Genomic DNA, 24,395 nt, shown 5'->3' on the forward strand with positions numbered 1-24,395 from the left:
AGCTGCTCAAGACAAGTCATTGGCTGTGATACTGGGGGAAAAATCCTTTCAATTAACAGTAAAGCATTCTCAAGACATCTTGAATTAAAATTACTAGTTATCAACCACACCAAGGTTTCATACTTTAACAGCAGCACCAATATCATTTAAAGCATTTTCTGAAATATCCTGTGAGTAATAAGATTCATATTTACACAGAGGGCCAATACAAATAAATTGGAAACCCACTGAAGAAAACATAGCAGATATATCTTCATATTTATAAATAGCGCAAAGCTCAACTATTGAGTCTTCCACAAAAAAAAAAAAAAAAAAAAAAAAAAAAAAAAAAAACTAAGGAAAAACGGGGGTCAATTCACTGCACACACTCTCTGTACGACATTGCCATAGTGATAAAGGTGACTCCCAGATTCTCAGCTTAGCTCTCAATCTCTTAAGCATCCCTTTCCATTAGAAATAACTGGATCCACAGTTATCACTTTTCAAAGGCAAAAATGAAGATATCCACACTTGACAATGTCAGTAGGACAAACAAACGTAATGCTTTGAACTCAAAGTTCAGGTTTAGGTGAGAACATTACAGGCAGCTAGAATGCTTGTTTGTTAAAAAATTAAGACCAACTGCTGAAACTACTCATGACATAGGAGAGATTTCCAATGTATTTAATTTGAAAGCTAACTGAACTCATCCTGGTCCATGAAGTTCAGTCTTCGATAGATAATCCTAATTACATGAGTCTGATTCCTTTTAATCAGATTATGTAAAGGTCATTTATTCAACAAATAGTTGCTGCCAGGTGCTGGGAATACCTGGTTTCTAATCTCATAGAGTTTAAAGCCATGGTCATATAATTCTGAGATGTCTTAAAATTAAGTCAATTATCTAGATTATCAGACACCCATGTTCCATGTGGGAAGGTGTGCATTTTGCCATCAGAAATCACCCTTTGAAAACCAACTGGCAGAGAGGCAAATGCTTTTCCAGGAGCTTATGCGAATCACTGAAGCCAGACACAACTGCCTGAGCACTGAGAATTGTTCCACACCAGCTCACCAGGCATGACCACCAATTGGACTTCAGGTTTACCTCACTTTCTGCCAGGCAGTGAGGTCTTTAACGGGCAACTTAACTTCTCCAGGCCTCTCCAAATTCCACCTCTGAAGTAGACTGCAGACATTGGGTGTTAGCTGTCAGCACGGTGTCTGGAATGCAGTAGGTGGACAACAGATGGACACTGAATGTCGTTTGAGTCCCTACCTCTAAGGCTAATTTACATTTTTAACCTTCAAAGCCTCCCTCTTCTCTGTGATGATCCAGGCATATTGGTCACGGGATCTCAATGACCTGGCACAGTCTTAAGTTTAAAGGACTTATTGCCTTTATCAACAACTTAAACACATTAGAAATTCCAACACACCTCAGCTTCTAAACATCTGCCTAACCATCTCTCGCCTATTTAAAAAAACTTATGCTTATTTTATTTACTTGAAAGAGAAGGAAGAAAGAAAGGGAGGGAGGGAGGGAGGAAGGAAGGATCGATCTTCTATCTGCTGGATCATTCCCCAAATGCCCACATAGCCAGTGTTTGCAAGGCTGAAGCTGCAGTCCAGGAATTCCATCCAGTTATCATACCTAGGTGGCAGGGACCAATTTCTTGAGCCATCACCTGCTGCCTCCCAGTGTGCATATTAGAAAGAAGCTGGAATTGGGAATGCATCCAGGACTCGAACCTAGGTACTCTGATAGAGAATACAGGTATCCCAAGTGTGGTCCCAACCACTATGCCAAACACTTGTTGACACCAATTCCTCACCTTTGACAAAAGCATCACTACCCCCCTTTATATGATCATATGGATCAGCTTTGATCCTAACATCACAATCCTCCAAGGCAGGAATCTAGCCAGCTGAAATCTAGAAGCCGAAGGAATCGTTAAACTTTTCCCTGTGTTTTCCCTCTTCGATTCCTCAGGCAGAGCCTAGCTCTACTAGTACAAACCTGTGACAACAGCCAAGTAAGCCAATCTCTTTGTGCTTTGGTTTTCCTTATTTACAAAGATTATTTTTTTAATATATCTGTCTCTCAGCATTGTGAAGAGGATTAGAATTTATAATAGATGTAAAAAGTTTAGCACAATGACTAGAATATAGTCCAACAAACTGGGACACAGTTCAAGACTAGAGGCAAAAATAATAATAAACTATCAATGTGATAGTACTTTTCGATTCAAGGGAGAAATTTTTATAAGCCTATGAGAAAGTTTGGACCACAGATTATATCTTATGAAGTATAAGTAATTCTGACTTAAGTCCAAGAAAACTTTTGGCCAAAGTTTTGCAAGGATAGAGAGGAGAATACAATCTATTCTGCAATAAAGTAAGAATACTGGCCAGCGCCACAGCTCAATAGGCTAATCCTCCACCTGTGGCGCCGGCACACTGGGTTCTAGTCCTGGTCGGGGTGCCGGATTCTGTCCTGGTTGCCCCTCTTCCAGTCCAGCTCTCTGCTATGGCCCAGGAGTGCAGTGGAGGATGGCCCAAGTGCTTGGGCCCTGCACCGGCATGGGAGACCAAGGAGAAGCACCTGGCTCCTAGCTTCGGATCGGCGTGGTGCGCTGGCCACAGCGGCCACCGGGGTATGAACCAACGGCAAAGGAAGACCTTTCTCTCTGTTTCTCTCTCTCTCACTGTCCACTCTGCCTGTTAAAAAAAAAAAAAAAAAAAGAATACTAGTGTGTTTCCCCAGTAAAAAATAATTTCCATTATAGTCATTCAACTCAACTGATAGGGCTCAAGGTCTCAATGTTGCCTTCACTGGAGTACAATTTACTTATGTCCAGGGAAGCACAATGGCTCAGATTCACATACACAACAAAGACATAGGAAGGCACCACATAGTGTTAACTCCACTAACAGATGAGAAAGTTATGTCATGGACAGGTTAAACCTCATGAGTTTTCAAGTCCAGAAGGTTGGCTATAACAAAGTCAGCTGAGGATTTTCTCTAAAATATCAATGTCTCAATTCCAAAATTTTTGTTTCTTCGGAGGAAAGACACAGGAATCAATATGTTGGCAAGAATTCTGTAGTTGATACTTGATTGTGTTAGGAAACAAAAAACACCCAAGATCACCCATCTGCATGCACTTATCTGATTGCTAAACCAGAGCATCTTCTTCTGCAACTGATTAAAGAAATATTCAATTTACTTATGTCCATATTCAATTCTCTACCTCCAGTGAACCCGACCAGAGCCTAGACTCCTTCTGATACTGAATACAACATATTAGGTGGCATGGAATGAAAAGAATACTCATTCTTGCCCAATCATCCATGAAAATGAACAATAACATCTGTCCAGAGACTGCCAATGGATCTTTAGGGTGACAGGACAATTACTTTATCATAAATAGAAGAAATAAATTAGGTGAATCTATAGAAATTTCCCTTAACCAGTCTGTGCTACCAGCAAAAGAAAATTCTGAAGAACATTTTGCAAGTGCCATCAAGGATAAAAATCTGAGTTGGCACATGGACACATGTAATGATTAGCATTTCAAAATGATTGGTGCTCCTGTTACCTCAATCTTTCCTTCCAAAGTAATTCAGGAAGATCCATGTATAGCAGAAGCCAAGTACCAATAAGTAATTCTATCATCCCACAATAGTTGGGAGTAGAATGCTTGTCAAAGTGAAAGTACAAGTTGCCACAGATTGGCTTCAGACACTGAGATCATCTGGACGTGGGTCACCATGAAACTTGGGTTTCAGTGGTCTAGAAAAAGAACAAAATCTGCCAAAATGTAGCTGCTTTTGGTAACATTACTAGTTCATATAATAAATACTCTAGGTTTCTAACACAGAATAAAGTTTTCAAAATGCAGCATATCTTTCTCTTCTTTCCTTCAACAAATATTTGAATGCTTTCCAACAGCCTGATGCCACTTGACCCGTGAGATACCCTGGTGTATAAGCCAGATAGTGTTCCTGTCTCTGGAGCTTCACTTCTTTCACTGTACAAAAGGAGGAACATATACTACACACTAAGATCCACCACTCACATATAAGTTAAAATCTGAAATTTTTGCTAACACTCCTAACACTAGAAGCTCTCCATATTTATTCAGAACTCTCCAAATCAAAGACAGTCTTAAGAAGATTCCTAACACAGCAGTATTCCCCAAAAGAGTACACAAAAAAAAATGTACTTTAAGTCAGAAGAAAAAAATTGAACATTAGGAGTTGGTACAGTAGGCTAAGCCTCCGCCTGATGCACTGGCATCCCGCATGGGTGCCAGTTCATGTCCCTGCTACTCTTCTTCCCAACCAGCTTTGTTATGGCCTAGGAAAGCAGGGGAAGATGGCCCAAGTGCTTGCACTCCTCTACCCACGTGGGAGACTCAGAAAAAGCTCCTGGCTCCTGGCTTTGGATGGGCTCAGCACTGGCTGTTGTGGCCATTTGGGGATTGAACCAGTGGAGCTGGAATTGAGAGCAGAGCTGGAATTTGAACCTACACACTCTGACATGTGATGCAGATATCCCAAGTGGTATCTTAATCATGATGTCAAATATTCACCCCAGAACACTGCTTAATGTTATTTTTATCTCATCATCATTATTTTCTATTTTCATGTTTCATAATGTAACATTAGTTCAGTAGCATCCAGATCTAATTTATAGACACGATAAAAATTTGTTGAGAGTTTACTTAGGGAAAAAAACCTAACTAGGACCAATGATCAAAAATGTTTAGAGATCTCTATGATGTAATGCTCTTCCTGGCAATTTTTTTTATCACTAGATTTTAAGTTGGTTATTTTAATCACTCACAGTGTGCTTCCCACTTCTACATACTCCAACTAAGACGATGTCAATTTCCTACTAGCAGATATTTTAAACTGAGGATATGAATGTTGCCATTTCCTCCTTTTATGACTGATCTCCATTTCCCACAGCTGCCACTGTGGGCTGGCACACTCAGCACTCACTTCCTTTCAAGGAAATGGCCCCTGAGAGCCAGATCACTGAAAGGTTATAAAGCAGATAAAGCTGAAAGGGCTCTCACTCATGTTTTCTGTCTTTCATATCAAGCTTCCTTCCAGGACACTGCACTCGAGAATTCTAGCTCACTCTGTCCAACCATGGGGTTCCATTCACATCCAGCTGCCATGATTCAAAAGGCTCTGAAAAATCCAGCCCCTATAAGGTGTAAGTAATTGACAAGGCACTGCAAGATGGTCCACCTCAAGTATTTTAAAAGAAAGAATGCTTTAAAAAGCCAGAACTTTGACGATCTAATGACAGAATTCAGACATGAGTGTAAAATTGGAAGTTTTTTATTTTTTTCTAAACTTTAAAAAGTTATTTTATTTAGGAGTCAGCATTGTGGTTCAGTGGATTAAGCTGCTGCTTGCAATGCCAGTATCTCACACAAGTACTGGTTCAAGTCCAAGGTGCTCTTCCTATCTGGCTCCCAAAAGTGGCAGATTATGGTCCAAGTAGTTAGGCCTTTGTCCCCAAGTGGGGGACCCCCCAGATGGAGTATGGCCTGGCCCAGACTTGGCCATTGTGGCCATTTGGAGAGTAAACTTAATGGATGAAAGATTCATTCATTCTCTCTCTCTCTCAATGGATGAAAGATTCATTCTCTCTCTTTCTCTCTCTCCCTCGCTCTCTCCCTCCCTCTCTCTTTCCCTCCCCCTCCTTACCTCCCTCCATCACTCTTTCAAGTAAATAAAATAAATTTTTTATAAAATCATTTTGTTTGGAAAATTTGATCAACATGTAATTAGAGGATTTTTAATGGTGGAATGCCCTTCCATCTCTTCTCAAATAACTGTTCCCAACCACCAGACACAATCTACTTGAGCAGACAATATTTTAACAGAATAGAGAAGGTTCAAAAGCCTTAAACTACTATCACTTAACAATTATTGAATGCCCAGGAAACTCCTACCAAGATGCAAAATTTGCAATACTGTGTTAGAATCAAGATAAAAGTACAAATTAGGATCTAAGGAGTAGTGAATGAGTACATCTGTCATGGATAAGGAGGCAAGCTTACAAGTATCAGTAGTGACTTTGAGTTTCCATGCATTATGTAAGCCTGCTTAGCATCTTGTCCTGCTTTGGTAAAGTATCTTGATTTAACTTTGAAGAACCAGGCTCCCTCACTTTCATCAGGTTTGGTGTTGCTGCTACCTCCAGACAGGGAAATATAACCCAGTCTTAGCAAATCCACATATCCACCCACGTGATCATGGCAACCAGCTCAGGAATGGGCTTCTACTCCAACATGGTCCAATAAGAGTCAGGGTGATGCCTCTGACTGAAACTACCAGGGTAAAATGTTCTCTTTATATAAAGGTGTGGAAAGCTGGTAGGATGTAAGTATGGGACCTCCTACTTGTACCTGGAAAAAAAAATTAAAAACTAGATGGCTTTGTATTGGGAACTAAAAAGCACAACAAAGTTTGGAGCAAAAAGGAAGAACCAAGAGAAAGCCAATGTTTGGATGACATTGAACACTGCGTTAAACAATCCTTAAAGTCTGGATAAACCTAGACCAACTCTGGGCATTGATGGACAAGGATCTATCAAACTCCACTTTTGCTAAAGCCAGTTTGATGTGCCCTGGGACACCATCACTTGTTTTGGTGACATTTTAGAAAATATCAGTAATTCTGGAAAAGATAAGCAAAGCTTCAGCCTAAAATCAACAGTTCAAACAATCCAGTGTCTTATTCTCTGATTTTATCCTCATTGTGGCTTAGTGCACTGCCCCCCAAACACTTCTCAGCTTCCTAAGAGCTGAGCTGGCTACAAGTCTAACTTTTGCCAATGAGATTTAATCAGAAATGACAAGCAGCACATCCTGGACAGCTTTAAAAGATACCTTTCTTTGAATGTCATCCATCATGCCTCCCATGATTGGACTGCACTGGTTGGAGCTCTAACCAGCCATTCTGGACCAGGAATATGAAGCTCAGACTTAAAGTTGGTAAGTATCTGGTCTTTGTGACTTGGCCAGCTTCATGAGGGCAGAAACGGTCACATACTTCATTCCCCAGCACAGGATAAATTATTTATACAATGGGTAAATTATTCATACAATGGGTAAATTTTCTCTCTCTCTCATAACAAATACCCCACCTCAGGGAATCAAATAATACTACAACCTTAATGTTGGAGGATTGTTAGTGAAGCCGTTAGCTTGAATCATCCAGTTACAGAGCTCTCTAAGCTTTAGGATTCTACTATATTTCCTTAATTTCTTTCTTTTTTAAAAAAGTTGTTATTTATTTATTTTTAAGGCAGAGAACACTAGGGAAGGGAATCTTTCATCCACTAGTATATTCTCCAAATGCCTGCAACACCCAGGTCTAAGCTAGGAGCCAGGAACTCCAACAATGTTGCAGGGGCCCAAGTATTTGGTCCACCCCACTGCATTGCAGCTGGAACTCAAACTGACATTCTTATGTGGGATGCCAACATCACAAACAATGGCTTTACACACTGTATCACCACCTCCTATTAATTTCTTTTTTAAAAACAAGATTTTATTTACTTATTTGAGAGGTAGAGTTACAGAGAGTGAGAGGGAGAGAGACAGAGAAAGGTCTTCCATCCGCTGGTTCACTCCCTGATTGGCCGGAGCTGAGCCGATCCAAAGCCAGAAGATTCCTCGGGGTCTCCCACAGGGGTGCAGGGACCCAAGCATTTGGGCCATCCTCCACTGCTTTCCCAGGCCACAGCAGAGAGCTGGATCGGAAATGGAGCAGCCGGGACTAGAACCAATGCCCATATGGGATGCTGGCACCACAGGCGGAGGATTAACCTATTGTGCCACAGTGCCGGCCCCCTATTAATTTCTATGAATAACTTTCCCTCTACATTACAAGACTTCCCAAGTCAGGATAGATCTCATAATCAAAGAACATATTTAATAGAATTTTCTCCTCCATCAGACAGCTGCCTTACAATCAACAGTGAATCAGACTCAGGGAAATACATGTGATAGAGAAATACTGTGGCATCGAACTAATGGTAGCCCTGTCCAAAGCTGAGTTACATTATGGTTTGTTAATTCACAAATCTGGGGGTGGAAAAAAGCCTGACTCAATAAAATCAGAGGAAGAAATATTGAATCATTTAGTAAGTAAAAAGCCATAGAACGCAGCAGATAAGCCCATATCCCAGGGCAAAATGGTTGGGTTGAAATCCCAACATTCTCGGGGCCGGCGCTGTGGTGTAGCGAGTTAACGCCCTGGCCTGAAGTGCCAGCATCCCATGTGGGCACTGGTTCGAGACCCTGCACCAGCATGGGAGACCCAGAAGAAGCTCCTGGCTTCGGATCAGCACAGCTCCAGCAGTTGTGGCCAGTTGGGGAGTGAACCAGCAGATGGAAGACCTCTCTCTCTCTCTCTCTCTCTCTCCCTCTCCCTCTCCTCTCTCTGTGTAACTCTTTCAAGTAAAATAAATAAATTGTTGGGAAAAAAAAGAAATCCCAACATTCTCATTTTTCAGCTGTAAGACCTGAGCTATAAGACTTGCCCAAATTTCAATTTTCATATCTGCAAAATGGGAGTGAAAAAAAGTGCCTTCAAGAGCAGTTGTAAGAACTAAGCATGTGAATATGGATAAGATGCCTAGAATGGTGCCCACAAGCAATGGGAACAATGACCAAACATTAGGCACTGAGTTCTTCTATACCAGGTTTAATCCCTGCAACGATATCCTCTGAACCTCTTAATATCTCAAAGCTAGTGACAAGTTATTTTCTCTAGAACTCTATAAGGTTGCCTTTTGCTATGGTGCTACTTTGCTTTCCTAGACAAACCATTAATTCACAGTGTGTGCCCTCCTGAAAGAACAGGCACAGAAAAGTTAATGGGCAACAGCTCAGTGCACATGTTTTCTCAAAAATGTTTGTTAAGAATTTCATTCTGAGACTTTATAAGGGAAGCAAGCTCCTGTGAAACACAAAATGATGAATTAGTTTGGGTGTAAAGTCAGGTTCTTGGGCTGCACAGATTTGCTAGCGTCAAACATTCGTGCCATCCATTACTGAGCTTAAAATTAATATTAAAAAATAAAACATTAGTAAGTTAAAAGTCATTCTTGCAGGGTATGAATCACAAAGAGTACACGTCACCTCTGCCACTATTATCTGATTTATAAGGCAGAAATTTAAACATTACTAGCATCACATTTTAAATACATAAATATTTATCTACTAGGTTCATAAAATGCTCTATCATTTTCGGAGAGATGAGTAATTAAACTGCTTTAGTGTCATTTAGAATACACTATCTAAAGTTTCTACAAAAGTAAACTCAGACACAAAAAACAGACGCATCTGAGATTAGAAATCTTTTCCAAAACCCTTTAAAGATGTACCCACTTTAAAGATGATGAACTTTAACCCACACTTAAATTCACAGGAATTTCACTTTTTCAAGAATCAAATTCTAAAAATAGTTCTACATCAAGTATTTTTCCATCATTCTTGCTGTCTTTAAACACACCTTCACAATCTGCTGAACATAATGCTTTTCTGACTTAATCAAAACCTCTCTCATGACCCAGGAACGTTCAGTAAATAATTATTAAGCTCCAGAGGTGGCTTTTGCATAAGTTGATTTGCTTGAATGCCTATTCACTTTAGGACACAGCTTTCAGTATTGTTTTCAGACCTTATCACTTAACAGTTAAAGTAAATGTTAATGGGGGGGGGGGGTGGTTACACAAGCATCCAATTAGTATTTCTCCAATTTAGTCTTTCTTGGAAAATGCCAATTTCAAATTTGTTCTACGCATACATCCAGGCAGATGACTCTGATTTCTGGATGTTTTGTTTTCCTTTCAAAGAAGAAAAAAAAATCAATATTACCAAAATGGGAAAGAGATATTTATTAATGCTACTGTTACTATTCCACAGCCAAAAATAGAAAAGAAACAAAAAAAACCCAAAGTGGTCACAATGGGATTATTTTGACAAATATTACTGTTTTCCTGAAAGAAAAAATAATTTTTTATTCATAACAAAGCTGGTTTGCAGTCTATCTTGTAATCATAAACCAAGCTCTGCTCCTTTTCAGATTTTTCAAATAATCAAGCTTTTTTTTTCTTTCTGTCATTATTAATTTAAGAGCAACATTCAATTTTAAACGAGAAGGCAAAGATACTAGGCTAGCATTTCTATCCTCCAACCCCCACCCCAACACACAAATTGATTGTTATCCTGTCATAGCCTCCACCAGAGGTTACACTTGAAGCAGATTAATGCTACAGTCACAAAGTAACAGCTCCAGGATTTTTAACTCCCAATAAAACCTTTCTTTTTGCTGTCTTCCCCCCTGCAAATGAAAAAAAAAAAAAAATCCACTCCTGTTAAGTGGTCCCGGGATTATTTCCAGAAGAAAACTTGACTTACAGATATAAGCTTTCAAAGGAGCATGGCATGAACATCTTAAATCTAAGCGCCTCCATCTTTTTTCCTTTAAGGTGTTCTGCAAGCCCTTGGCGAAGAGTGAAAGTCAAAGTTAGTTCTGGCACTGACTGTGTCACTAGGGGTGGCTCCTGATAAGGCCCTGGAAACTCCAATCCAAACACAGCTCCGCGCTAGAACTGTGCCTGGTGTCTGTCTGTAACAGCAGACCTGCTTAATCCAGTACCTACTGTACCTGCAGGACAAAAGTGCTGCCTCACACTGCAAAGGGGGCTAAACCCACGCCTGGCCAGAAACTCAGCCCTGCAGCCTGGTGAGCACCTGGGATGCTGATTTAGCCTTCCACAGCTCAGATACCGGTTCAGGCTTGCAGGGGCTGCGCGTTATTACAGAACTTGAAAGGAGAGGTAATTTCACATACCAGTGAATTTTTAACACTTAATGGAGTCCCAGAATCTAGGAGGCAGGGTTTTGGGATTGCTCGTGTCCCTTCTCAACTCTTCACACATCCCTAGCTGTTTTGCATCCATGCACAAGCATTTCTGGAGCTTGATAAATGAACATGCTCTCCCGCCGACAGGATAGAGATCCAACAGCGTTCCTTGCCCTCAGACCTCAGGAGTTGAGAGGGGGGCTGTCCTTGCCTCGTCCTGGTGGAAGTAAAACACAAACTGCTCCTCACTGTGGGCACTGTTGTTCAGAACACAATTCTTCAGCTCAGACATCTGTGTGCCCTCAGACTGTCACCCTGAACGCATGGGTACCCAAGACATAAAAAAAAAAAAAAAAAAAAAAGCAGCAATACATGCTTTCAAACCGCACTTTAAAATGCAGACATGACAACATCAACATTATGAAATATTTAAGCAGCTCCTACGTTATGAAAAATCTGTATGTTTCTTCCTGCACACAATTCAAAGGTCAGATCAAAGACATCTGACAGCAACTGGCTGTGTACCCTAGGCAGTTCTGTGCTTAAGATTTGAAAGCCAAAGAGAATGACTAGAAAACAATGCCATCCCCATAAGCCATCACAAATTCAAATTCCATAAATTAGCGAAATTGTCATTTTTTAAAACTGCCCCCTAGTAACAGGAGACACCCAGCCAGCAGTCTTCACCAAACTATTTCTGAATCTGCTTATACTTTATTCATTTATTCATTCATTCAATGTAACAACTATGAAGCCCCAGTCACTATGTAAGCTCTCAGCATTTATAGTCCAGTGGGAAACATATGCAATAATCACATAAATACACAATGATAAGTATGGTAACTGCTACAGGGAGGTGAAGCACTTTGAATTTAATGACAGGGACTTGGGCTGAGCTGAGAGACAGGGAAGAACAGTCTGGAAGAATCTTCCAGGAACACTGATAGAGGCAGGAAGCCGTGGTGGGAAGCCAGCAGGAGGAGACCTTGTGGCTGGAGGACAGAGTGAGGCGAAAGCATGGTACTCCTGAGACCACTGCAGGACCAGGGCCAGAACACGCAGAATCTGGAGGGCAAGGAAAGGTCACTGGCTTTGTTCCAAGATGAACAAAAAACCATTTGGAGAGGCTGTAAATAGAGGAGCGATGAGCTCAGATCTAAGTTTTTAGCAAGGCCTGTCTGGTTGCTATGTTGAAAGCCTTCTAGAAGACAGACAAGATTAGCTACTGCCACAGTCCTGGTAGGAGGTGATGATAGCTCATGAGTGGATGGGGAAAAGGTGCAAAGTGGATTGAGAAAAGTAAGCAAATTGCCAGTAAAATAAATGAAGGAATAGGAAACATTCAGGTGCCTGGGAGAGTCATCACAATCAGCAGCAGCAGTCACTGGGTCCTTTCTCCATGCTAACAGGTGTGGTGACACTTGAATGGGGCAGACAGATGACTAAAATTCTACACTACTCCACTTACTACCCTCCCCCACCTCTCTCCTCCTGCCACTAGCACAGTGTTGCAAGAAAACTAACAGGTTCTGGTGTCAACTTAACCAGGTTTGAATCCCATCACATACTAATGCAGTGACCTTGTTCAAAATACTAAACGTTCTATTGGCCAGGTTCTTCACCTGAGAAGGGAGATATTACAAGGGGCTAGCCCACAGGTTACTGCTGGAGTAGAATGAGATAATATGTGAAACGTGTTCAACATAGTCTCTGACACATAGCAAACTCTCAATGAAAAAAAAAAGTAGCTCTTATCAGTACAATTGTGACTGATGCTACCTTAATTAACAATGATGGACCGAGAGAACCAAGGGAAATTGGACAGAGGAAAAACAAAATCAAAATAGAAGATCAAGGAAAAAAGAATAGGGACTCACTGCATCAGGACCTTTTTCAAAAAGATCAAATCAGATTTCCCCCTGCCCAGGGCACTATTTGCATTAAGTTATAAGGCACCGGGTAGGTTTTAGAACTGAATCTCTGATTTATTACATGCTTACACACAAGGAAAATGTGTGTCCTCTATGTACTCTGAAATGTTGACCACGAAACCAATGGTATCAATTCCAGCCATGTGGCACAATGTGATGCCAAATGCTCCCCTGACATGTTCAGCCAAAACATTTCCTTATGTTTTATTCTGGACAATCCATCACCCCAAGGAAGGTATCCATAGACCATCTACATAAGTGGGTAAATAAAATTACTCCTAAGGGTCAAGTATTCAATTTTTTTATAGTACTTTAGAAAGATTTAGATGGCACTAGTGTTCTCTGAGGACCTTCTGGGACACAGAAACGAAGTATCTACCAGCAAACAGACAAAAGCTTGACTTAAATGTGTTCATCTGCCACCATCACAGGTTTCATGATATGCTACAAATATTTCCCCAGGACTCAGATATTTACCCCCAGGTCAGCATCCAATAAATGTCAGCAAATGTCCGGGCACCAGTGATCACATCCTGAGTTTGTAAATATATGTGCTTGCATATGAATACATATACACACATGCAACAAACACATCCACACACCCCAAATTTAACACAAACTGAGAACTGAAGAGAGGAGGAACACTAAAGACATAAAACACAGAATACAGAATAAAGATACTGCCTGTACTCTAATGCATTCCACATTTGAATTACTACTCCTTGCCCCAAACTACAACAGATCAACTACAATGATCAGGATTCTTACTGACCCTTTAAAGCAGAACCTTACTAAAATGGAATTTAACACAATCAACCATGCAAGTGACAGCCAGCTTTTTCTTTGGAAGCTAAATTGGGCTTTGGAATCTTTTGGGAAGGAAAATTCAATCAGCATTTCGAAGAGGTTAGAGAAGAGATAAGAGGTTTTACTTGTTACCCTGTCCAAAACTCAGCTGAGGAAAAGCACAGCCACTCTTCTATCACAGCTCAGAATAATTCTCATTCTATTTGAGTATAAAATGTTTTCTTGGCCCCTGTCATAGTACAGCATTTTCTTGTATTTTTGCTTTCAACAGCTATTCTTCTTTTCAGTAAAACTCATACTTCTACTCATGAACCCCACAACAGTTACATGCCAGGCATGGTACTGATCCATGAACCATCTCCAATCCAAGTTAGCAAGCATCTGCCTAGTCTTGTGATTTTTTATTATGATCCTAGCCAATGGTTTCCACATCTTATCAGAATCATCTAGGGAGTCTGCTCCCTCCATAATTCCTCTGAAATAAGTGTAGAAGATTTTTAGAAGTATAAAAATCAAGGCTCTTTCCCCAAACAAATGAGTGAATGAGACTCTCTTGGGGGTTGTTCAAAATTCTGTATTTGAAAAGCTTAGTTACTCATTTATTTTCTGGGGGTAGGGGGAGTGTTGAGAGAGAGAGAGACAGAGAGAGAGAATGAATATGTTTCTATCCACTGAGTTACTCACCAAATAGAATGGCCCTGGGCTGGACCAGTGACAAAAAGCCAGAAGCCGGAACTCAACCCAAGTCTCTCACATGGGTGGAAGGATCAAGTACTTGAACCATTACCACTGTTCCCAGAGTCTGCATTACCGGGAAGCTAGAATCAGGAGCAGTGCCAGGTAATGAACCCAGGTACAATAGGGGGTGTGGATGTTTGAACCAGTGTCTTAACTGCTAGGCCAAATGCCTGCCCTGGAATCCTGCAATTTTTGGAACATCTTCATAAGAGTCCAATGTAGAAACCATTAACATATAATATAATATAATATAATATAATATAATATAATATAAACTGTAACTGCATATAATATATTCTATATACATTATCTCTCTAAGAGTGACAGGAAACCAAGAATACAAGCTTCCTTTATTTGTTGAAAAGGTAAATTACTGTAAAATTTAATTCTTTTTTATTTTTGACAGGCAGAGTGGACAGTGAGAGAGAGAGACGGAGAGAAAGGTCTTCCATTTGCCGTTGGTTCACCCCCCAATGGCTGCTGCGGCTGGCGCACCGTGCTGATCCGAAGCCAGGAGCCAGGTGCTTCTCCTGGTCTCCCATGCGGGTACAGGGCCCAAGCACTTGGGCCATCCTCCACTGCACTCCTGGGCCACAGCAGAGAGCTGGACTGGAAAAGGGGCAACCAGGACAGAATCTGGAGCCCCGACCGGGACTAGAACCTGGTGTGCCGGTGCCGCAGGCGGAGGATTAGCCTATTGAGCCGCGGCACTGGCCAAAATTTAATTCTTTAAAGTATCTAGTTCACATTACTCTGGACATGCTTTGAATGTCCAGTGAGAGCCTTGATATGAGGTAATTAAAGAGTACCATGGAAGAGTGGGCGTTTAGCCTAGCAGTTAAGATGCCTGCATCCCACGCTGGAGTACCTGGATCTAATTATGGGTTCTAGCTTCGGACTCCAGGTACTTGCTCATGCAGACCATGGAATCCAGCATTGACGGCTAAAGCAACTGGGTTCCAGCCACCCACATGGAAGATCTGGATTGAGTTCTCAGCCCCTGCCTTTGGTTTGGCCCAGTCTCAGCCATTGTGGGCATTTAGTGAGTGAACCATCAGATGGGAGCTCTTTTGGACTGTTTTGCTCTCTGCCTAATATAAAACTATAGCAGCACAATGGTAATGCACCTCAAAAAGTACTCTCTAGAATAACAACACATCTCCTCTTCTCCCCATGTGCCACTATGCTCATGTCCTGGGAAAAGTCAAATGCTACTCACAAGTTCTTCAACTCAAACATTTATTGATTTGCCTAGCAGGTGAGAGGCACTGTTGTCAGTGCTATGCAGAAGACGAAACTGAAGATGCAGGAGGTTTTGCTTGTCAGGGGCTCACAGCAAACGCAAGACTCACATATGCCTGTGCACACAGCAGGTGGGGGAAAGAATGCTGAGGCCCCGCCTCCTCCTACAGCTCCAACCACTGCTGACTCCTCCTCCTCATCTAGCACATGAGGTCCTGCAAGTGCTGCATTTCCTCTTCAGAGACATCTTCCCTAACCTCCCTTCTTAAAGCAGAAACACTTCTGGTTTTGCTCTCTCACCAAGTGTTTGCTTCTTTCTTTTACAGCATTAACCCAACTTGTGATCATTTTGTTTTTTTAGTTACCTTTTGCCCTTGGAAGACAGGGTCCTTGGTACTCATTTTATTCTCAGTGTCTGGCAAACAGTAAATGTTCACTATTTGCTGGCTGCCTGGCTGGCTAGATGGATGGGTGGATGGATGGAGGAAAGGAAGGAAGAATTTAAGAATGGGTGACAAAATGGATAAAAGATCAGGTAGGGATCATCCATATCATTTGAGGATGGCATTTAATTAATTAGGAAGTCAATAGGCATAAATGGTATACACAATTGTATACTTTTTGTCTGAAGCCTTTAAAAAAAAGATTGGTTTATTTGAAAGGCAGAGTTACAGAGCAAGAGAGAAGACAGCAGAAAGATATCTTTCATCTGCTGATTTACTCCCCAAATGGCTGCATGGCCAGAGCTGGACCAATCCGAAGCCAGGAGCCATGAGCTTCTTCCAGGTCTCACACAGGGGTGCAGGGGCCCAAGTACTTGGGCCATCCTCCAATACTTTCCCAGGCACATTAGCAGGGAACTGGATCAGAAGTGGGGCAGCCAGGACTCGAACTGGCACCCATATGGGTGGCAGCTTTACCTACTACACCACAGCGTCAGCCCCTGTCTGAAGCTTTTTTAAACTTTGTTTCACAGTCAGAAAAAGACAGAGCTTCCAAATGCCTACAATGGCTGGAGCTGGGCCAGGGCCAAAGCTACTAGCTGGGAACTCAATCCAGATCTCCCATGTGGGTGGCAGGAACCCAATTATTTGAGCCATCACTGCTGCCTCCAAGGGACTGTACTGACAAAAAAGCTAGAACCAGACGCAGGAGCAAGGAACAGAACCCAGGTATTTCAATGTGGAATGAAGGCACCTAACAACTAGGCTAAATGCCCACCCCTATGTGGAAGCTTTTAAGTGACTGGACACAACTCACTCTCATAGAGCATTTGGAAGAAAGTTACAAGGAACTAGTCCAACAATTGCAATCTGAAACCATCACAGCACGACTGAAGGAAATTTTTAACGATTGCGGATCTTTAGAAATAACTGTTCAGTGCCACTCAATCACGTTTATCTCTTTCATCTTGTTTCTATTTTTTTCCCCTGCCAAGAACAGATCTCCCCGTAACAATGATATTACAACATCCTCTGAAAGACAGCTCATTGTACCTGGCACCCAAACAAGTCCTTCAAGGTTGAAAAGGAAAATACAGAAGAGAATGATGACCCCAGGTAAACTTGATTTAGACAGATCTCAATATTATTAAAGAACCATTTAATGTTTACATAAACATCCAGAGAGAAAATTTAATGCTCTTTAAACTGCTTATGAAAAATCTGTCCTATGCTCAATCTGACTTGCCCCAAATGGTAGAGTTAGAAACGTGCCAGGGGATTCCAATTCAATCCTATCAAAGTAGCATGTACCAATGCCATCTCACTAGTCAAAGTGATCAATTTCAGTTCACAATTGACCATAATGATAGGTCTAAGAGTCGAAGAGATCACATAAACAAGACTAGTGTCTGCTAATACTAACTGATAGAATCAAAAAGGGAGAGAACGATCCAACATGGGAAGCGGGATACACAGCAGACGCATAGAATGGCAGATGTCCTAAACAGCACTTTGGCCTCAGAATCAGCCCTTATGGCATTCAGATCTGGCTGAAGAGCCCATGAGAGTATTTTAGGCATAGAAAGCCAAGACACTCTGGGAAAAAAAAAAAAAAAAAAAAAAAAAAAAAAAAAAAAAACCTAAATGAAAGATCTCTGGGAGTGAGATCCCAGTGGAAAGAACAGGCCTTCAAAGAAGGAGGTACCTTTCTCTGAAAGGAGGAGAGAACTTTCACTTTGACTATGGCCTTGTTTAAAAGATTGGAGTCGGCGAACTCAAAAGGCTTCCATAGCCTTGGCAACTCATGAGAAGAGCCTAGGGTGATTACTGACGCCATAAACAAAAGTGTCAATTTGTTAAGCCAACAACAGAAGTCACTGTGCACCTACTCCTCATGTAGGATCTCTGTCCTCAATGTGTTGTACAATGTGAATTAATGCTATACTTAGTACTCAAACAGTATTTTATACTTTGTGTTTCTCTGTGGGTGCAAACTGTTGAAATCTTTACTTAATATATACTAAATTGATCTTCTGTATATAAAGATAATTTTAAACTAATCTTGATGTGAATGGAATGGGAGAGGGAGTGGGAGATGGGAGGGTTGTGGGTGGGAGGCAAGTTATGCGGGGGGAAGCCATTGTAATCCATAAGCTGTACTTTGGACATTTATATTTATTAAATAAAAGTTAAAAAAAAAAGAAAAATCTATCCTGAGAATAAAAATGTAATCTATAATCTATAAAAAGGCATTTCAAATCCTGCATGTCTTGAATTTTTAAGGAGTTATTAGAAACATATGTAAAATATTAGCTTGGCATTTTCATTTAATATAATAATAAATACAACAGATTAGTCTCCTACCTTGAGCTCTCCTCTCACTTAGGGTTCACTACAAAGGAAATGTTTTTTCCTGCATTAAAGGTGATTCAGAGGCCTTTCTTTGTTATCTAAGAAAGGTAACTGGTATTTAAAATAAGCAGACCACAATCTGTAACATAAGCCAAGTAGGCGAGAAAACACAGAAGTGCATAGGGGAACATGTGGAGGTTATGCTGCATTGATAATCTCTTCAAATGAGAAATTTAGTAGAAGTGCAATCTACTTCCCTTATCAAAGTAAATAAACAGAAAGATAAGGCTGCCGCCAGGGAGGGGGCCAAAGTTATTCACAAAATGACTCTATAATAAATGCAACCTTCCACTTTGAGACTTTAAAATCATGATGTTTTCTCTAACTTCTCTAAGTTGTTTAAAAAAAACAATGTATTGGGGCCAGTGCTGTGGGTCCAGTGAGTAAACCGCTGCCTGCAATGATGGCATCTCATATGAGCACCAATTAGAGTCCAGGCTGCCTCTCTTCTGACCCAGTTTCCTGCTGATGCACTTGGGAAAATAGCAAAAGACAGCCCAAGTGCTTGTGTCCCTGCTACTCACATGGGAACCCCAAATGGAGTGCCTGGCTCCTGGCCCAGCCCTGGTTGTTGCTGCCATTTGGGGAGTGAAACAGTAGGTGGAAGATATTCTCTAACCCCGCCTTTCAAATAAAATAAATAAATCTTAAAAAAAAAGAAATAGACATGTGTATACCTCTTTCACTGTTAGTACCTTTTTAAAAAAATGACAGACTGAAGAGAAAAACATAATATGATATGTCTCTGTCTATCTTACAATGGTGTTGAAGGTGGAGACAGGCAAGTGTACCACCACTATTATCATTATGATGCCAGTTTCTTTCTTCTTCCAACAACAGCCCACATATGTAAAACAATATAACACTCAGCTACTCCAAGAAGCCCCCCTAGCGCACCACGGCTGAGGTTCTGGCTGCTAAGGAAAAGAAAGCCAGCCTTCCCTTGCTCCCATCCATAAATGAGACCCCAGGACATCAACATCTCAGATAAACACCTATATCCCGTACGGCACTAGGAGGAGCTGGAGAAGGGGACAGAGATAAAGAAAAAAGGGATAGCTTTCCTTTTTTCTCAGGCTGTTCAAGTAAATTAAATATTTGTATCCTCAAAGGGAATTGAAGGTAGAGAGAGATTGTCTTGCAGACAAGGTTGTCACTGTGGAAGGCAGTTGGTAGCACGGAATGTAAAATTCCCATTTGAACAGGATATGGTAAGAATCCAGGACTTGGAAAGGTCCACTCACTATTTATAAATGCATGAATAACTGCTATATCTCACCTATGGATATAAACTTAGCACCATTTTTCCAGTTGGAGTCAGCATAGTGGAGTGAGTCAATGTGTACACATAATCCGCCGCCCTTCCACATACACCGCTCTGTTCATATCCCAGCTTTACCATGGCTAAGCCATTTAACTTATGAGTCTCAAGATCTGCATCAACACAAGAGGGGTGTAAATAATTACCTATTTCATAGATTAATGTGATGATTAAATGAAGCCAGCACCTGAAAAGTAGGACTGAATCAATGTTATGCAAGGAATAAGGGCTCTTATCTCAGAATACTCTATGGTAATGAAAAGTTGACCTGTGAGTCTCTAAGGCAAATGAAAATTATTTTTTGGAGATAATGGTCAGATGTTTTGAAAACTTGATACCTAAAGAAACTATACAAATTCAAAATACATGTAAGTTCAGGAAAGATCTAGGTAAGTTCATGAATAGTATATTCCTAATGAGTCACGGAGGACTAAGATGTTAGTGATATCTATAACTTGATAGTAGACAACTAGGCTTTTTTAATGATCATCTTAAATGAAAACAAAATTCTAGCACACAGGACCTTCTGCTTTGACTGAGGGTCTCAAATGTCTTCTAATTAATAGTTTTATTATATCAGCACACCTAGGAGTCAAGCAGAAAATCATATATTTAAATAAGACGACTGTAACAGATCAAACCTCTTTGTGCTCAGTAGGTCACCCTAAGTTAAATTTGTGTTAACAGTCAAATTTCCCAAACTTTTGAAGCATTTTAAGCACTCACTCTTAGACTAATGACATCCTGTTTCAGCTATGCTGCACAAACAGGATTTAAAATGAGAAAAATAATATTTGCACAAAAATCCTTCCTGTCTGTTGATTAAATCCAATCAATCATAATAAACTCCATACATATTTACCTGCTGTATCTAATTCACATTCTAGGGAGTCTTAACCATAATCAAAGTATATATTTATGTTGACAGTAATATGCTAAGTAACTAATATTTTAAATTAATAGTCTGTATAATTTCAGGTAATACTGCCATGAAGTGACATAAGGGAAAAATTCCAATTTTGCTTTAAAAAATTAAGTCATATGTCTTTAAAAAATATAGCACCTAACAAAGTTACCTAATTCTTCTTTTAACATTTACTAAGTATTAACTACCTGCCAGGTATAACAGGCAGGCTGGTAATAGAGTCTGGAGAATAAAAATTCTCAATTCAACCTATCTAGCTCCTCAAATAAAAGAGTGTTCAATAAAGGTGGTGGATAAAAGAAGAATCAAAATATCCTTATTAAAACTCACTCAACAAATATTTACTGAGTCCTTACTATGTCTCAGGCATAAGCATATGCTTAAGATAACATCAGTGACATAACAGGGACCCTAGATTCTTAAGAGAGAAATGTTTTGGAGTAACTCTGAATACTCAAATAATTTAAACAGACAATTTTGAGATCATGTGGATTTGCAGTCTGTTAACACCATGGACAGTGATACACTTTCATTAACAAGCATGCCTGGATTCTAACACTGGACCAAGGATCAATGAATTCTGGTTTCTTAGTGTACCAGGCACGTAATTTGAAAGAACAGCAACAACAACAACAACAGCAAAAAAACAGTGAGATCATGTCTCTGCCTCATTTTTAAAACGTGGAGGGAGACAAGAAGAGACAGGGAGAATTCTTCACCACACTATCAGAATGATAATGTGGACTTCCTATTTGCGTAGCACACCTCACATTATTTAATATATCGTTAATTAAAGAAACCACAGGGTAGGGTTTGAGGTAGCTTGGTCAAAGTCAAGATGGTAATGGGCCACCAATCTGGGGCTGGATGTTCCCAAGGGTAAGTTCTTCTCACTGTGCTTGCCAGTTTGTGTTAAGTGCTCTAAGGGGCCCAGAAGCAAGCTGGTTCTAAAATTAGAATCTTGCACTGGAATTACTTCTTTGCTTGTCTGAACCCCAAGTCCCACACTAGATTCTGCATTCCACGAAGGCATGGGCCATGCCTGTTTTGTTCACCACTTCGTTTCTTAACCACACAAAATTCCCAGACACAGGGAAGACACTTAGTAACTATTCATCCATGGGTTAAGTGATTAATTAACCAGCTGCGGTGATTTTTCTGACCATGATTTGTCTCAAAAAAAAAAAAAAATTTAGAGAGGAAGAATGAAGTAGACTTTCCTGGATATTTATACCAGTCTTGAGTCAAATTAATGTCATTCACCAGCAAGAAACAAAAAGAAGAAACAATATTTGTCCTTAAGCAACTTAATCTGCTTGGAAAAGAGATTTTAAAAATAAAATTACAAGGAAGGGAAAAGAGTAACTCAACAAATCAGCACAATTTATACTTGTTCATAAGAGAAGAAAGGAAGTAAATTAGTACAGCCACTGTGAAAAACAGTTTGGGGCCGACACCGCGGCTCAATAGGCTAATCCTCCACCTAGCGGTGCCGGCACACCGGGTTCTAGTCCCGGTCGGGGCGCCGGATTCTGTCCCGGTTGCCCCTCTTCCAGGCCAGCTCACTACTGTGGCCCGGGAAGGCAGTGGAGGATGGCCCAAGTGCTTGGGCCCTGCACCCCATGGGAGACCAGGAGAAGCACCTGGCTCCTGCCATCGGATCAGTGCGGTGCGCCAGCCGCAGCGCACCAGCCGTGGCGGCCACTGGAGGGTGAACCAACGGCAAAAAGGAAGACCTTTCTCTCTCTCTCTCTCACTATCCACTCTGTCATCAAAAACACAAAAACAAAAACAAAAACAAACCAGTTTGGAAATTTCTTAAAAAACAAAACAAAACAAAAACTAGAAATAGACCACATGATCCATCAATTTCACTACTGGAAATCTACCCAGAAAACATGAACTCATTGTACCAAAGAGATACCTGCTCTACCATGTTTGTAGCCAACACTATTCACAATAGTCCAAACACAAAATCAACCAATGTGTCCATCATCAGAAGAATGAATAAAGAAAATGTGGTATACGCATATAATGGATTATTACTCAGATATTTAAAAAAATGAAATTCCATCAGTTGCAGCAAAATGGTTGGAACTGGAGGACATCAACTTGAGTGAAATAAGTCTGACACAGAAAGACATATACTGTATGTTCTCTCTTGTATGTGGGAGCTGAAATTAAAAAGAAAGAAATGCCTATGCATATCATTTTGCTACAAATACTGTGTCTTGTCAAACTTTAAAAAAAAGTATCTTTTTTCTAGTTACCAAGAAAAGTAAGTTCTCAGCAAAGAATGATTTAACAAACCTTTCTAGGGAAACAAGGTCTTTGGAAATCTGAAGTGAATCATGACTTTATTTGGCAAAGATGGCAAATCTTGAGCAAAATTTCCCAAAATGTGGGATGTAAGACGATCTCGAATAGAGACGCACAGACTCCATGCTAAATAACCATGGAATCACACTGTGAGAAAGGCCCTTTCAAACTTCTTTCATCTCAAGGGAAAGTCTCTGCTTGACGCTAATATGAATCTCCCAACACACGCCTTTTGTGAACCAAAGAGCTCGGACCCCAGGCTCCTTCATTCCGGACAAAGACTCTAACAATGCTCTTCCTATTTTATTATATTCATTGCACGCAGACTTCCACACACTTGTGGCTTCCATGTATTATAACATCTTTAAGAATACATGTTTCATATTTTAAGCCCCGCGTCCAGTGTGAGGACACAAGCAATGTCATCAGCATAAGAATGGCTAAAATTTGGGAAACACTGATGAAGAAAAATAAAGAAGGTGCCAAAATTCTTCAGGGCAAACAAGATTAAACACTGTCCAGAAATAGTGGCCTGCTCTAGTGTAGTGAGAAGCTAACAGCTACAAAGAATTTCATGCTGATAAAGGAAACCACGCAGCGTTCTGAAATCACAGTAGGCGAACCCCACCCTAATCTCGCACTAACTGTGGAAAATGAGCATGACACTCAGATATGGCTCCATGTAGGAATCAAGGCTCCCCAGCCAAGTCAAACTGAGAACATCACAATGGACCTGGCATTCCCATGTGCTGCATTTGTTGATGGTGCCCATGAACGAGACCTCTGTCCAGAAAAAAAAGGCAAAGCTGTTAGAACAAAATGCCAGGTGGAGGTGGATGTTTCAACAGAGAAGGATTTCTCGAATGCTGAGAAGGTCACTGCAACCTGTGCCACACACTTAACTTAGTCCAGTTTGGGTTGGTTAGTTTGTTAATTTTCTAATTTTGCAATGAAGTGCTGAAAGAGATTCCTACTACAGATTTTCCTCTAGCTATACTTGTATAATATTTTCATACACTAGATGGAGCCAACTTTATAGTGTTTTTGAATTCATGAATAGGTTTCAAGTTGTGTTTTTAAAAAGTATCCTACTTGAAGTTATGGGAGTACTTTGTACTACTTAAATATATTTTAGTTGTAACATTCAAAATATTTACTTAAAAGGTAATAATGTACCATTATTTCATCATTATGCATTTTTTCTTTACTCTTAAACCCAAATTAATATAAAAGTGTCAATAATATTATAAAATGTTTATTTCAGATATGTACATCCTATAATTCACTGGCATTTTAAACTTTTATTTTAACATGTATTTATTATGGCTTTTTAAATTGACAATTTCAAAAAATACAGGCTTTTGAAGGCAGAG

At 40.4% G+C, this 24,395-nt stretch overlaps 1 protein-coding gene across 18 annotated transcripts in view; it reads right to left on the reverse strand.

The window, feature by feature from the left end:
* MITF (melanocyte inducing transcription factor) overlaps positions 1 to 24,395 on the reverse strand; it is a 246,758-nt gene that overhangs the window by 95,259 nt on the left and 127,104 nt on the right. For 2 of the 18 annotated variants that reach the window (XM_051852224.3, XM_070050610.2), the window contains exon 2: positions 2,585 to 2,700. The exons of 14 other annotated variants lie outside the window; for them this stretch is intronic. Coding sequence is in view for 2 of the 4 variants with exons in the window: in XM_008260923.5 (XP_008259145.1) it covers positions 10,437 to 10,492 (56 nt within the window). In the remaining 2 variants the exon portion in view is untranslated. Of the gene's footprint in view, positions 1 to 2,584; positions 2,701 to 10,436; positions 10,567 to 24,395 lie in introns of those variants that run through there. 2 more of the 18 variants (XM_008260923.5, XM_008260925.5) reach the window with 2 other exon arrangements.

Source organism: Oryctolagus cuniculus, chromosome 10 (genome assembly GCF_051225735.1).
Source record: "Oryctolagus cuniculus isolate XC-2025 breed Fujian yellow rabbit chromosome 10, ASM5122573v1, whole genome shotgun sequence".
Taxonomy (NCBI): Eukaryota; Metazoa; Chordata; class Mammalia; order Lagomorpha; family Leporidae; genus Oryctolagus; species Oryctolagus cuniculus.